Below are 15,266 nucleotides of genomic sequence, written 5' to 3'. Positions count from 1 at the left end.
AAGATATTGCCAAGAAAATTGCATAGACTACTAGTTCAGGCAATCATCAGGAGTCAAGACTGACTCAAAGGCAGCAAAAAATAAACTGAAAAAGTGACAAACTTTGCATATAAAAACAGAAATAGACAGACAGTATTATTTAGCTTCTAAGAAATATATAGCTATTAGGAACGCGCACAACATTGCATTAAAATAACTGTCCTTAAAAAGATGTAGTTTTTCTCTGCTTTCAGCATCATGCACGGAATATATACATATTGAAATTCTCTGAAATTAAATGAAAACGTGACCATTATACAGATTTGACAAAACATAAACAGATGTTAAAATTACGTTACCTGAAGACATATCACTCAAGTTAAATTAACTCAGCAAAAGTGTAATGTAGAGACACGCTCTAAATGTGACATCCTGAAAGAAGAGAAGTTTGTTCTGGGGAGATCAACATTCTTGCTAATTATGTATTTATGCTACCACTTAATAGCTTTGCTTTGTTGTAAAATGGTTAGTCCACCAAGATTCCATTAGTGCCACATCTGGTCAGCACATTTTCATTCAGCAGTTAAACTGATGCAATTACTTCCAGTGTAGATACATCATTGGCCTAACAGAAGAAATGAAAACAAAATCTCCATTTTGGATAGGTTATCTAGTTAACTTGGATTTACTTCAAACTTTAATGCAATTTAGACTAGAAACTGGGAAATACTGAATGGAAAAGAGAAATGTCCCTACAAAGTAAAAATGGAGTATTAGGGAGCATTGTGGTAGAGAAAGTGGCACACACATGCATGTAGGGCTCACTTAGCAACCACAATTGAAATCAGCAATTCCGTCACTAAGTGCCTCAGATACAAAGTAGAAAAACCACATGACCATGTGAGACTTGCAAAGTAATTTCCCACTCGGTCATTGAGTGAGTTACCAGACTTGTTAAGTGAAATATCACATGATATTTGAAGTCCACATTCTCCATTAATTCTGCTTGTCACAAGCTGGTTGGAAAACATCCAAATGATCAAGGTGGCTGTAAATGGACATTGGTTGACAAGTGCTCAAATGGCAATCACATGACCATGGGGCTCTGTGATGGTCATAAATACAAGGGCTGGTTCCAAAGGGGTTTTTTTTACACTGTTGTAGCTTCAAATAATTCCTAAGCAAGACAGTCAGTAAGCAAAGACTACCTATAAAGCACATACATGCACACACCTACACACCAGTGGTGGGATTCAGCTGATTTGCACCAGTTTGGCAGAACCGGTAGCTAATTTTTTGTTGAGTTCGGTGAACTGGCTGGCACCCACGGAAGCCCTAGCCCTTTTTTTGCAAGGACCAGAACAGCCCTCCGGAAGTGTGCGGGCACTGCTTCCAGAAGTCCGTTCTGGGCCTTGGAGGCCCAGGACCAGAATGGACGTCCGGAAGTGGCAGAGAACCAGTTGTTCATGTATTTGAATTCCACCACTGCCACACACACATTAAACTTAATCTTAAACTTAATTTTTAAAGGGACCACTTGAAGTTACATTGGCACTAAAGAAAGTGACATGACCAATCCTTGCACTTACCATTGTATCCACGTCCTGATGGTCACTTGATCATGATTGGGTGCTTGGCAATCAGCTCACATTTACGACAGTTGCAGCATTCCAGGGTCCCATGACCACCATTTACGACCTTTTCATTCAGCTTCTGACAAGCAAAGTCAATGGGGAGCCAAAGTGTCCAGTCCCAATTGTAGTCCTAAACTGAGGAATTTCTCTGTGTGTGTGTGTGTGCATAGGTGCATATATCAGGGCAATAGGATATTTTCTCCTTGTAATGGAAAATGGTCCTTTCTGTTTGTTTTTCTTTTTAAGCAACTCTATTATGGTCTACTTACATATTTGTGACTATGAATAATGGTTTATAGGACACTTTAATGTTTTTAAAATTCAGTAAAAAATATTTTTGAAAAAGTTTAAGAACATAAATCACATTGCTCTCTATCTCCTTCCTAATGAACTTTGACTCATCCCAGGTTATTATCCGAATAGCCTTATTCCACTGTTTTCCTAACTTAGGAGACCAGCCAGCTGCAAAACATAGAAGAGGCAGGAAAAGGCTTCACTCTGCCAGTAGCTACAGTATACTGGTAGCTGCTTCAAGTTCATAGCATGAAAAAGCCAAAGTCAGTAATGCAGCCAAATTGTTTTATGGGAATTGAGACATTGGTCCATTTTCTACAAGGATGATAGGATTGCCCTAATTTTTTAATGCTGTATCAGACTATCTTATTTTTTTTCATGCTTTAGTTTATCCCTCCCTTGAATCAGATGAAGATAACCCAGTGTTCAAATCTCGATCAAAAAAGAGGAAAAGTTCCGATGATGCACCTTACAGTCCCACAGGTAATATTTATGATATTTTAAATGCAAACTCATACAGGAAAAACTCATGACAGATTTCAGAGATATGTGTACATGGCATACATTGAACTACAATTAAATAAATTTTAATATGGAAAATATCTGGCTCCCGAGTAGCTTGCCCTGGCCTGTTAGTAACCAGTTTGCTTTCTTTATTACTTTTTAATATTACAAAAGACAAAGATAGAGAGGAGAGAACTGCACATCATGATTATTTTAAGGATTGGACTTTGGAGATAAGAACCATAGTATTCTTGAAGAATTTCGACAAAGTTTTCTGTATTTTTTGCACTAATCATACAGTGGTACTGCTTTTACATTTTGGGTGGCTAAATATTCCAAAATGTTTTGAAACACTGATGATCAAGATTGCACTAGTTCCTTCTCCTGGGGATGGGATGGGTGGGTTGAGGGGAGAACTGTGGAAATCATGGGAAACTTTGCTTTAATTACAAGAACTTAATAATGTGGTCATAGTAATATGTTTACATAATCAAGGTTTAACAATGTATGTGATTCCAGCCTATATATTTACAGGAATGGCAATAGCACTTAGACTTACAGCCCTCTCTAAGTGGTTTACAAAGTCAGCTTATTGCCCCCAACAATCTGGGTTCTCATTTTACTAACCTTGGAAGGATGGAAGGCTGAGTCAACCTTGAGCCCCATCAGGATCGAACTCCAGACTCTGGGCAGCAGGACTCCAGCCTGTAATACAGCATTCTAACCACTGCGCCACCAGGGCTGAGGCTTTATTTTTTAAAATTACAGGGTTTGTATTTGTTTCTCTGCAATGCCTGAAATGTAGTAGTTATGGTCCTGTCATTAGCAATATATGTGGGTTGTATACTGTATGTGCTCTATTGCCTGTTAACTTTATTGCTTAATTTTCTTCTGCATTTAGCAAGAGTTGGTCCATCAGTACCACGGCAGGACAGACCGGTCCGAGAAGGTACAAGAGTTGCTTCTATTGAAACTGGACTGGCAGCAGCTGCTGCCAAATTATCTCAGCAGGTGAGCTTTCCAAATAGGGTCCTGCCATCACTACCCCAAAATGGTTTTTTTTGGAAACATTTCATGGATCATTGTTTTCCATGAACAAATTACTAATGAGAAGATTGATCAAAGGAGGGCCTGGTTTTGGTCTAAAGAATTATGCTATTCTACAATCCTCAGAATTATATGGAAAACCAGCCAGTGCTGAGGGTTGTCTCTCTAAATCATTTTGAGAACTCTGCTTGGAATGCCAGGTTAGTCTTCCAAATGGAAGGCCTTTTTGGAACTGATGTTGATTTCACCTCCTAAAGGTTAATGCAGATACCTGCAGGCAGCCCCTGATCTGCTGCTCCCCTTACCACTACTGCCTCTATTGCCATTTGCTTCTCCTTTTCTCTGCACAGTCCCTCTACTCACTGCTTTTCCAATGAGGCCTCTCACTGCACACACTTACTCTCCAGTTGGCCACCCTAGAAGTTTCCTTCTGAGTTGTCTTCAGCCCAGTCCAGGTAAACATGCCAACCACATCATAATGCATTGTTCTACATATAGGGCAACAAAGTAGAGCAAAGTAAGCTTCAGATTGCTGCAAACCTTAGTCCCAAAGGTGATTTTTCCAGAAGGCAACTGGACTATCTTGTTTTTTTCCTGCTGGATCAGGAAAAAGGATTTATGGACAGTAAAGGTTGTATCCTTTCAGAAACCAATTCTGCACTTTTTTGGTGATATCATTATTTCACATTACTTCTCAATGAAGTCCATAGCTTCCTGGTTTTGGTTTGTTTTTTAAAGTGTAGCAGCTGTCTAGCAAGATATTTGATAATATGCATGACATCCAAAAGCTAAATACTGTGTTTCATTCATTAAATATTTTGTCAGGTATTATTCTGTATCACAAAGGAATCACATTTCTAAAAAGTATAAAGCAGTTCTGATGATTAACATGTTTTCAGCAACTTTAAAATATTACAGAGATAAGAACACACATAATTCATGGAAAAACTTACATAACAGGCAATATCAGTGGAACATTTTAGGATCAACATCCATGAATGGTTCTGAAAAATTAAATTATTGACAAATAATTTGGTGTGGGATTAGAAAATCAGCTCCTCATATATATTTTTTAAAACATAGTCGTACCTCTTGGTCTGCATTTTTCACAATGCTCATCACTTTTCTTGCATACATTTTTTGAGTAGGTGTCAGGCACAAAGAATTGGGGCCCTATTTTACTTTGAAATTCAAAAGATTTATTGCTTAAGCCTATCCACCAGAATCTAGTCAACTAAAGTTCAATATTAAATTGGCGTCAGGTAAGGCTCAACGGAATTCAAGAGGGGTTGGACTTAGATGGTTTCAGGGAATGTAATGACTCTAGGCTAATGATTTCTATAACTCTGACCCTCAGCTCTGCCTGCTCTTCTCCTACATCAGGACACTTTCCTTAATGGCTGTTTTATCACTTTTGAAAGCTAATGATTGTTATTTCTCTCTCCCTCTCCCCTTCTCTCATCATTTGAAAGGAGGAGCAAAAGGGCAAGAAGAAAAAGAATACCAAAAAGAAATTATCTCCCAACAATGCCAATAAAATCCCTCAGGAAGCCAGTTCTCCTGAACCTCAGCTGGAGTGCCACAGCAGTAGTTTAGCAGACCACGAGTACACAGCTGGTGCCAGCACTCTTGGCGTGGCCCAAATGAACAGAGGCCCTCAGCCCATGGCCCCGGGAGTTTTCCTTACACAACGGAGAGCCTCATCATCATCACAGAACAATGCAGCTGCCAAAGGTACTCTCCATAGATTTCTCTCAGGAATGGTGTAAGAATTGGTCAGCCAATCAAAGGTTGTTGTTTTTTGGTGAGGCTCTATTTATTTATTCATATTTATTTAAATGTATTGGCTTACAGTAACATACAATTGTCAGGGACGCAGTGGCTCAGTGGGTTAGGACGCTGAGCTTGTCGATCAGAAGGTCGGCAGTTTGGCGGGTCGAATCCCGAGTGCCGCGTAACAGAGTGAGCGCCTGTTACTCGTCCCAGCTTCTGCCATCCTAGCAGTTCGAAAGCACGTAAAAATGCAAGTAGAAAAATAGGGACCACTACGGTGGGAAGGTAACAGTGTTCCGTGCGCCTTTGGCGTCTAGTCATGCCGGCCACATGACCACGGAGACGTCCTCGGACAAGCGCTGGTTCTTCGGCTTTGAAACGGAGATGAGCACCGGCCCCTAGAGTTGGAAATGACTAGCACGCATGTGCGGGGGAACCTTTACCTTTACCTAACATACAATTAAAAACATAAAAAGATATTAAAACCAAGGATGTATGGGGGGAGTGGGGAGGGGGCAGATGGGATCTGTTAATGCTCTTCAAGGGTAGCCCCATGTAGAATGCATTACAGTAGGCCAGCTGTGAGAAGACCAGGGATTGAACTTCTGAGCGTAAGGAATCCTGATCCAAGAAAGGCCGCAACTGGTGCACAACACAAAGATTTGTGAAGGCTCCCCTAGCCATGACTGCCACCTGTTCCTGGAATAGGAGTCACAAGTCCAGGAATATCGACAAGTTGCAGACCAGGTTTTTCTGAGGCAGTGCCACCCCATCCAGAGTCGAATATGACAAAGTCCTGGATCCTGGAGCCCCATGTACTCAAAGCCATTTGGTCTTACTAGGGTTCAGCCTGTTCTCCCCCATACTGACCCTATCAGCCTCCAGGCACCATGAGAGGGCAGCCGCAGCATCACTTGGATCACCAATAGTGGAAATAAAGAGTTGGGTATTTTATGTAATGTTTATGTAATCAAGTTGGAGGGAGAGCTTCTGTTACTTTTAACCATTCTTCAGATGTTCTTATTATGGTTGTATGTGATAAACTGTGTGAAGGTCAAAGCTGTGTATATTTCTTCCTCATCTAAAATCATGGTTAGGCAAACGTTGTATTGTGGCGGAGAAATAGCCAAAATAAATGGGATTGTGTCATGTACTTGGGCAAAGGTAGAATTTATATTGGATCTTTTCCTGGCCCCTTTCCCCAAGGGAGGTTTGCCTATTCTAGTGTTTACTTCTAACTTCCATATATCCATCCACATATCCATCCATTCTTCCATCTCAAAATGGAAGAAAATGGCACATTCATTTTCAGCAATTGCAAGAAAGATGGGTCTAAGTAAGAAGTGGTCAGATTCTCCATCGTTGCTTACTTCAACATGTCTTTCATTATTATCCTATTTTATTTTATTTAACAAGTACTTGAAAGCACAATCATGAAAAAAATAGAAGAAATTTACAGCAACATCAAATGGAATAAGAATTTTCAAAGTACCATTGGATTAATGCTGCATATAAAGATGTTTTTCTATCAATGAAGCACTTAAAAACCATTGTTAATATGAAATCCATATTCAGTAATTAACGGTGCCAAGCGATATAATAAAGAGTCCTCAGAATAAATAATTAACAGTGAATTTTTGTTTTATCCAATAAATATATTATAAAAGTGTAATATTGTAAATATTTATCTTTTGTGAGTATTCTCATTGTTACATATTGTCATACTTAGCTTATGAATCCATTTAATTATACAATCTTTGACATGTTTAATTTTTGAGTCACTTTTCCATAATAATTTACTCAAGTGTTCTGAATTTTGTGTTACAAGCTTTTCAAATGCAGTTAAGTCTCTAAATGTTCCACCTTAGTTTTGTAGTTTGTTTTGAAATGCACTACTTATCTGAAGATTTTAAAACCACTTCTGATCAGTCTAAGGGAGAATCTCAAAAGATTTCACCTTATTTTAAATTAGCTGCTCACTCAATCAAATTTATATAATTCAAATGTAAAAAAATTTATTAAAATTTCATCAATTAATGCTTTCTGTATTTTCTAAAATAAATTCCCAAGTACTCAATTTGGTTAATAATGATGTTAAAACCCTAGTATTTGCTGTAAATGTTACTTTTCCAATTCAGATACCTTCCAAGTAATAATTTGAATCATAATAATACCAATATGTTCTTCACATTTGTCTGAAAATTAGTACTTATCTTCAGATAATTTAATCCATTCACCTTCACTAAGGATGTCTCCATGCCATGCTGAGTGCTATTCATGAGGGCAACTCCCTTGCAGACTCAGTGTATCAGGTGCAAATAATCAGGACCACTCATTGAGTTCAAAGCACAGAAGAGTTTATTATTGCTACTTTTAGTACAAGAATCTAATCAAAGCTAAATTGGCATTCAATGAGGTTTAACAGAATTCACGGGAGTCTGGACTTAAGTCTCTTGTGGCAACGCAATGACCTCAAACTGACGACACATTTAACTCTGCCTTCTACTTTAGCCTGCTCTTCTCTTACACAACGACAGAGAAAATAAAGGAAGAGGTAGTACCATAGAAATTACAAAGGGAGCTAAGACAATTGTCCTCAAATATTCATTAAATAATACTTGTAAGATTTTTAGCTTTTTGTATTTTGTAACTTTTTTCTAGTTGAAAGATTTTTCATTCTTAGAAGTGGCAAAGCAAATTTAACTTAATTTTCCCCCCAGTAGAATTGGGTAAAATATGGATATAGAGAAAAGGATCTCTTAAGGCAGTAGTCCCCAACCTTCATAGCTTGGTGGCCTGGCTGGTGGGGGAGGGGAATTGGGCTGCTTGAGTGGTGGGCTGGCATGAGTGCATTCAGCCCTTGCTTGCACACACAGTTCAACTTGCATGAACAGTGGGCCAGTGTGCAGCTTGACTTACACGAGAGGCAGGCCACCGTGCAGACACGCAAGTGCTTGCCGGCTCACCCCTCATGCAAGTTGAGCTGTGCATTTGTTCTGGCCAGCCACTCAAATAAGCTACAGCTCAGTTGTGGGCTGTGGCCCAGGAATTGGGGACCCCTGTCTTAAGGTCTAACCAAAATCAAAGTACATAAACTTTGAATATAGCTTTCAGGTCATTTAGTTGCTGCCCAGCAATTATCATACATATAGTATTTGGCAAATCTCAGTTTCTTGCAGTACTCCCAGTAAAGAAATATGCCAAAAAACCATGCAGGTAGTATAAACTAGGAGCATCTGGTTCTTTGGAATCATAAGGATATTTCAGCTGAAAAAAGGGGAACAGATGGCTTCCACAGAGTCTGTGTTGTTTTTCTTTCCTGGTGCTGTAAATATTCCAGACATTTGTTCATATATGTTTGGAAAGGTGAACAGATGTGGAACACTTTTGAAGAACTAGATGAATAACAACTGGATTTTTCAGAAATAGAGGTTCTGTTAATACTGGATTCTTTATCCTGGCAGCCTTTGGAAAAGCCCTGGGTTCAACCTCATACTGTAGCAGTACCTGAGAAGGCCCAGTTTGAAGCCATCTTCCACATTTACTCTTAATGATCAAATGCTTCCTTTTCTGTTTTATTTTGCTTTGACTAGGAATTCTGAGATCTGCTGTTCAAATATATTTGACGGCATTAGTTTGGAGAAGACTTTAGTGTATTTTCAATAGTATGATTGCATACATATGGATTTTGACTGACATAAAACATTAATAATCAATCTCTGTATTTCTTACTCATCCTGAAAAATCTATACAAAATAAATCTTTGGCTTTACAAGTCACTGAGAGTTTATTCACAAAACCCAGTTGTAGCTGTTCAGATAAAAAAATTGTACTCATTTTTATTTGAAAATAATTGTGTTTATAACCTGAATTGACCATCTAGTATCTTGGCACATACGGAGTATTTGTTTTATTATGAGAGAGGCATGAACGAAGAAAACAATATATAATGGATCAAATTATCCACAGAAACACTTAGGAAATGGGTTCCAAGATAGATCAAATTGTAACCTTGCCTAATTCAAGAAGCAGCAATGAAGGGAGCAGGCAGGAGATGTCATAAAGAGAATACTTTTAAAAACTCGAAGATGACACCATTTACTACTTGTTATAAAATCTAAGCACTAATCTGAAAGTACCAGTTTCATAAATCAGTTTCATAAACAAATTTAGAATAAAACTGAAGTAACTAAGCAGTTTTTTCTCAACAGATGAAGAAAAATATTGTATATCATCCACCTTAGTGTAGAGGACGATACAGTAATAGTTCCTTCTGTGGCGCATCATTTCTGACAGATCATTTGTACATGCAAAAATTAGTTAGAGCTACAGTAATTTAGTGATGTACGTGCTTATTATTCCAATGCATAGAATAATGCAGTAATATAGAGAATTTGGGAATTATCAAATTAAAATATTACTTCAATTTTGAATTGATTAGGTAGCTATAAGCAACTATTTTCTTCATCCTCGGCCTTATGGGGTAGGTAGAGATGCTTAAAGCATTTAACTGGGTATTGGTTAAATGCTTTTGTTTTGAAGAGAAATGCAGTTTAATGTTTTATAAATCAATTTTCAGTTGCATTTGTTTCATCCTTCTTGGTCTTCTAGTTTCTTTTGGTTGCTGTTGCTATTGTTTTGTGGCTTACTGTGTCTCTTTTCCATTACTTCCAGGGAAACGTACAAAAAAAGGCATGGCCACAGCTAAACAAAGGCTTGGGAAGATTTTGAAAATTCATCGGAATGGGAAACTTCTCCTTTAAAATCTGGTCATAATTGGGACTATCAGAGCTCAGCATATCCTGAGCTGTCACACTAGCTCTTCAACTCTTGAAGGACTCCAGTAGTATTGTGCAACATCTTAGGGACAATACCAGTTAACTTTTTGCCACCACTTTAATAAATTCTTTTTAACTTTCAGCAGTTAAAACCTGTACAGATACTGCTATAAATATTTTTTAATATAGATGTCCTTTCTCAAATTGCTGAGAGTGACTAGTACGCAAAAAGTTAATACTCCAAGACACTGAGGATCATTCCAGTTTTAGGAAAGTATCCCTTTAACTTGTTTATAAGTGAGGAAAAAGCCGTTGTTTTTAAGAGTATGCACATTCATTTCAGTTATGCTTCTTTTATTAACGCTGAACCAATTTTAAAGAGGTATCTGGTGAAAAGGCAGAATTTTAAAAAAGTTTCTCAAACTGACTTGTAGACAAGGGGAAAAATTATGCCATGACTATTTGAGAGAGGATACATGCACGAAACAATATGCATAAAGAAATAACCTAGTTTTCTTTATCTGGCTCGTGATAAATACGTTTTATTCAGAAGAGAAGTTAAAATTGCACTTCAGCACTGCTACAACTTGCCCTATAACCAGACATCGAAGAACTATGGATGAATTAATTTATTTTGCGTGCAATGCAAGATGATTTTTTTAAACATTAGGGATTACAAATCCAATTTCATTGGGTAATGATTTGGATGTAGGCAATTGATGAACTGGTGCAGTTCTTTGGAAATCAAAAGGGTTTTTTATTAGCTTTGGTTGGTGTTGGTTTGCATCTCTTTTCATTGATAAATTTTTAACACTCCCACTCCTTCTTATATATATTGATTTAACTTTGGCCCCATAGTATATTTCCCATGCTCAATGTCTTTGTTCTCATAATTGGATATCAATGAGTGATAGGAATTAAAGATCAGCAAACAGAAACAAGCCTCCTCTCCCTGCTAAATTATGCGTAATTGAGTAAAACATTACAAATCAATTAGTATCTCAAAGTCAAAACTGAGTACACTGACTCTTGTCCCTCTACTTATATAACATGGTTTTCAGCCTACAGGGGCTAAAGCAAAATCAAATCAACTCTACTATATCCTAGTATGTTGTGTGAACCAGGCCATCATTTTAAACCGTCATTGTTTGCTTTGGTTTCACATGTTGTGTGAATAGAGCCATCGTGCTTTTGTAAACCATGGTTAATGGATTAGTTTACATCCAGCCTGAATATGATGATTTTTTTCTCTTTCTTTCTCTCACCTGTTCTAGCTAAAATTTGCTTACATGACCATGGAAACTGGAAGTATTTCTTCCCCTGTGTCCGTATATTTTTTATTCAGCATTGCAGTTTTGAAATTAGGTAAAGGTAAAGGTTCCCCCGCACATGCATGCTAGTCGTTTCCAACTCTAGGGGCCGGTGCTCATCTCCGTTTCAAAGCCGAAGAGCCAGCGCTTGTCCGAGGATGTCTCCGTGGTCATGTGGCCGGCATGACTAGATGCCAAAGGTGCACGGAACGCTGTTATCACCTTCCCACCGTAGTGGTCCCTATTTTTCTACTTGCATTTTTACGTGCTTTCGAACTGCTAGGTTGGCAGAAGCTGGGATGAGTAACAGGCGCTCACTCTGTTACACGGCACTTGGGATTCGACCCGCCAAACTGCCAACCTTCTGATTGACAAGCTCAGCGTCCTAACCCACTGAGCCACCGCGTCCCTGTTTTGAAATTATATCCCCATTAATTTAATTTCACGGTAGGGTGGAATCAGCCGTTAATTTGATGATAGCATTGTGGCTTGTGCTTGGGTGCTCACAATGCAATGATAACGTGAAATTGGAGAATATGTAGGAAAAGAGATGCCAGTGACAAAGTGTCAATTTTCTTTATGCAACCTGAGTGGGTGGCAGGCATATCACCATCATCCTATAAAATGGCTTCCTTAGTCAAGTATCTTTTTCCTTATTTTTTGGAAGGGACTTTTGATCTCCCTCTCGCAGTTCACACTAAAGTTCATGATTGATGATTTACCTCATAAATCACTTCTGTTATCCTGAGATGAAACAGATGAAGACAATGGTTCTTTTTTCACCTTCAGTTCCCTGAATCATGGATTAATTCCTGGATCATGTAAACAAACCAAGCAAAGAAGCTTTTGTCCTGGGACCCCAAGCGCTTATTTTCTGATCTATAACCAAACCCTTTCCTTGAGCTGCATATCAGGAGAAAAAATTGTCCCAAATGAAATTATTTTTTTCCAGAAAGGAATACACATAAACATTTTAGAGCTTATGGATCCATTTAGTAATATAATAGATCAGCTGTTTATATAAACCTCCGTTGCAAGCCCTGTAATGAGGTAGAAAGAATGTGCAGCCCTATCAGAGAGGTATTCTGACATTCATATCCAAGCACTTCCTTTCAGATATGCTTGTCTGAAGGAACAAAGGCTGTGCTCACCCAAGGGTCAGGCCAGATGAGAGCCAAGCTTATTGACAGTTTAACTGGATACTTATTGCTTCTGAACTCTCTTAGTGTTTGGTGTAGAATGCATTATATTTTACATTAAACTAGCTTGTCTGCATATAAACACTTAGAGCACAATCCTATGCATGTTTACTCAGATATCAAACCTGTTGTGTTCCATGGAACTTACTCACACATATAGAGTACTATGTACAGGATTGTAGCCTTAAGGCGTTACATTTGTTTCTCAGGCAATTCCAGATTTTCATTTATAGATACGTGTCTGAAAGCATATTTTTTCATAGAATCTAGCCTGTAAATAGCTTTTTAAAGTACCTTCTTTTTTATAAGATCAAAGTATCTTTAGAATTTCTTTCTATAGAATAGTTCATTAACCTTTATACAAATTTTTTGCTGAGTATTTTGCTGAGTATATTTTAGGTTCTTGACTCTGAAAGAGATACTCTGTTTTTGTCCTCGATTTAATTACTTTTTCTCCCTTTTTTAATTTTGGCATTGCCTGAAAAACAAGTAAAACCTTGTGCAGCCTTATACAGAATCAAATAATAGTACAAAATTATCTATTTAAGATACAATATGAAGAAGAATCTTCGACTTTATAATACCAGCTCCTTGTCTCAATTCTTGTATTACGAGGGGATACAATTATTTTATTAGCACCTTGTGAAGTGTTTCTGTGTTTTGTGATGATGTAATTTATTAATGTTTGTAGCTTTTTATATTTGTACATTTCTTATGAGCTTTGTTTATATACACATTACCTGGATGTGATGTCCATGAGGAAAAAAAATAAAACAGCTATAGAAAACAACTGAGGCCTTATTAACTGACGTTTCTAGTTATGGTGAGGGACTGGGTCTGAATTCTCGGCATCAAAAAATGTTAGTTGAATAGGGCCCCAGAGTTAAGCAAGTTTTTTAAAGCTTCCCTAGTATACTGTTATTGTCAAGCATTTATATAATATAACGCAGACATCATGCTGGTTTTATTATTATTATTATTATGTTTATGTTTATGATTATTATTTTCACAACATGTACATTTCTAACAAAGTTTATTGTGGCTATCTATTACAGTGTTTTATTTACCAATTCATATCAAATGCTCTTGTATCAAGTCCATGAAATCTAAGTAAACTTAGATCAAAATTTTAAAAGTAAAATATTTCAGGTTTTGTATAGAATTCGTGTTGGTGTGTTTATTTATGTACTACATTTAAGTTATTCTCCCCCAGTGACCGAAGAGCATTCCATGCTTTGTTGCTTTCGGAGATGGTTTCTTACCAAAGTATGCCAGTTCTTAAAGGCACATCTTCAGCTTCAAGTCAATATGGCCCAATCAGTTGAGTTGAGTATCAGAATCCTAATAAGATGAATGGTAGTTTTTGGTCTAAGGAAGTGAAAGTTTGCCTGCCTTAGACAACTTCAATAAAGAAATATATATACCAGTTTCTCGATTCATATATTTAAAACCCAATTTCTCTTCCTGGGCAAGGATAATCATAGTGACTTTTTAGTTCGTATTGGTTTGTGTGTTATTTAGCCAGTGACCTATTCACTTTAATCTCACACTGCAAGCACTGTTTGTGCTCATGTTGGATTGCCCTTATGCTTACCCAGAATATTTGTGCCTAGCTGCTGCCATTTTACTCTGTTCCAATAATAAGGAATACATGTAGCTCAGAGTTGAACTGTTGGGATCTTGGTGTTCTCTGAGCTTCATTGCTTTCTGGCTTTCATTACTTGGCTAGGTAACTTCATCAATGCAAGGGAGAGTAGGTTTGCTGGCTGTTTATACAGTAGATAGATTGCCCTGCCAACCTCAATTGGGAAAATGTTGAAATTCCAGACCAATGTTTCTGAACCTTTGCAACTTTAAGAGGTATGGATGTCAACTCCCAGAATTCCACAGCCAGCATGCTGAGAAAAAATACTTGGGAATTTCTGGAAGCTTGACATTCAGACAGATTGACCATCAACAGACAATGCATAGAGATAAAGCCCATCAATGTACCATGTAAGAAAAGATGCAACCAGAAGTCAAGGAAGGACAGCCCAGAGCACATTTTCCTTAGCAGCCAATATCCAGATAAGCAGGGAATAGCACCAGATAAACAGTCAAAGAAGAAACAATATTAGCTGCTATTGCAAAGAAACAATACCGTAATGTAGGTACCATCAAGGAAGAAACTACATCCCAACCCATACTGGTAGGGCAACCTTTATACTAACAGCCAGAAAACTCCCAATATGGAGTAGCAAAATACATCTGTCTGAAAGCAGACATCTCACTATCACATTATTTAGGGATCACCAGATGCATGTCACCATGTAAAGTATTGGGTGTTTAAACTGTATGGTAACAACTCAAAAAAAATCCTATTAACTCTGATCTAGATATCTGTACATACTATATTGTACTTTTACATAAATTGTAAGAGTAAAGAGCAACACACAAAAAATGACATTTAATTATGCATTTAAGTGCTGACACCTTTATAGCTCCCATGAGTAGAAGAAACCATGGAATCAGCCTGAGTACTTCCTTGCTGTTGGCAATATCAAGGCGAAATTGCTCTTTCTGTTCTTGAAGACATGTAAAACACGGCTGGGATTATATTTACTATACAGCTTTTATACGGCTACCCAACTTGTGACCAATGTGACCATAAACACTATACAAAAAAAATAATCAGTAAACAAAGATATCAAAACATAGCAACTAAAAGCCAATATTCCCAATAATTGGGAATTCAAATTTATTGCATTC

General features: G+C 37.7%; 1 protein-coding gene across 1 annotated transcript in view; it reads left to right on the top strand.

Annotated features, from left to right (window-relative positions):
* The window catches only part of PHF2 (PHD finger protein 2), a 145,433-nt gene extending 131,759 nt beyond the window's left edge, over nucleotides 1–13,674 (top strand). Inside the window, exons 19-22 of the mRNA XM_081318063.1 lie at nucleotides 2,295–2,390; nucleotides 3,313–3,422; nucleotides 4,931–5,192; nucleotides 9,906–13,674. Coding sequence (XP_081174189.1) covers nucleotides 2,295–2,390; nucleotides 3,313–3,422; nucleotides 4,931–5,192; nucleotides 9,906–9,994 — 557 coding nt within the window. The 3' untranslated portion in view covers nucleotides 9,995–13,674. The remainder of the gene's footprint in view (nucleotides 1–2,294; nucleotides 2,391–3,312; nucleotides 3,423–4,930; nucleotides 5,193–9,905) is intronic.
* The last annotated feature ends 1,592 nt before the right edge of the window (nucleotides 13,675–15,266 follow it).

The sequence above is a fragment of the Vipera berus genome, assembly GCF_964194415.1.
Source record: "Vipera berus genome assembly, chromosome: 2".
Taxonomy (NCBI): Eukaryota; Metazoa; Chordata; class Lepidosauria; order Squamata; family Viperidae; genus Vipera; species Vipera berus.
This window is presented reverse-complemented; position numbering and strand designations above follow the sequence as displayed.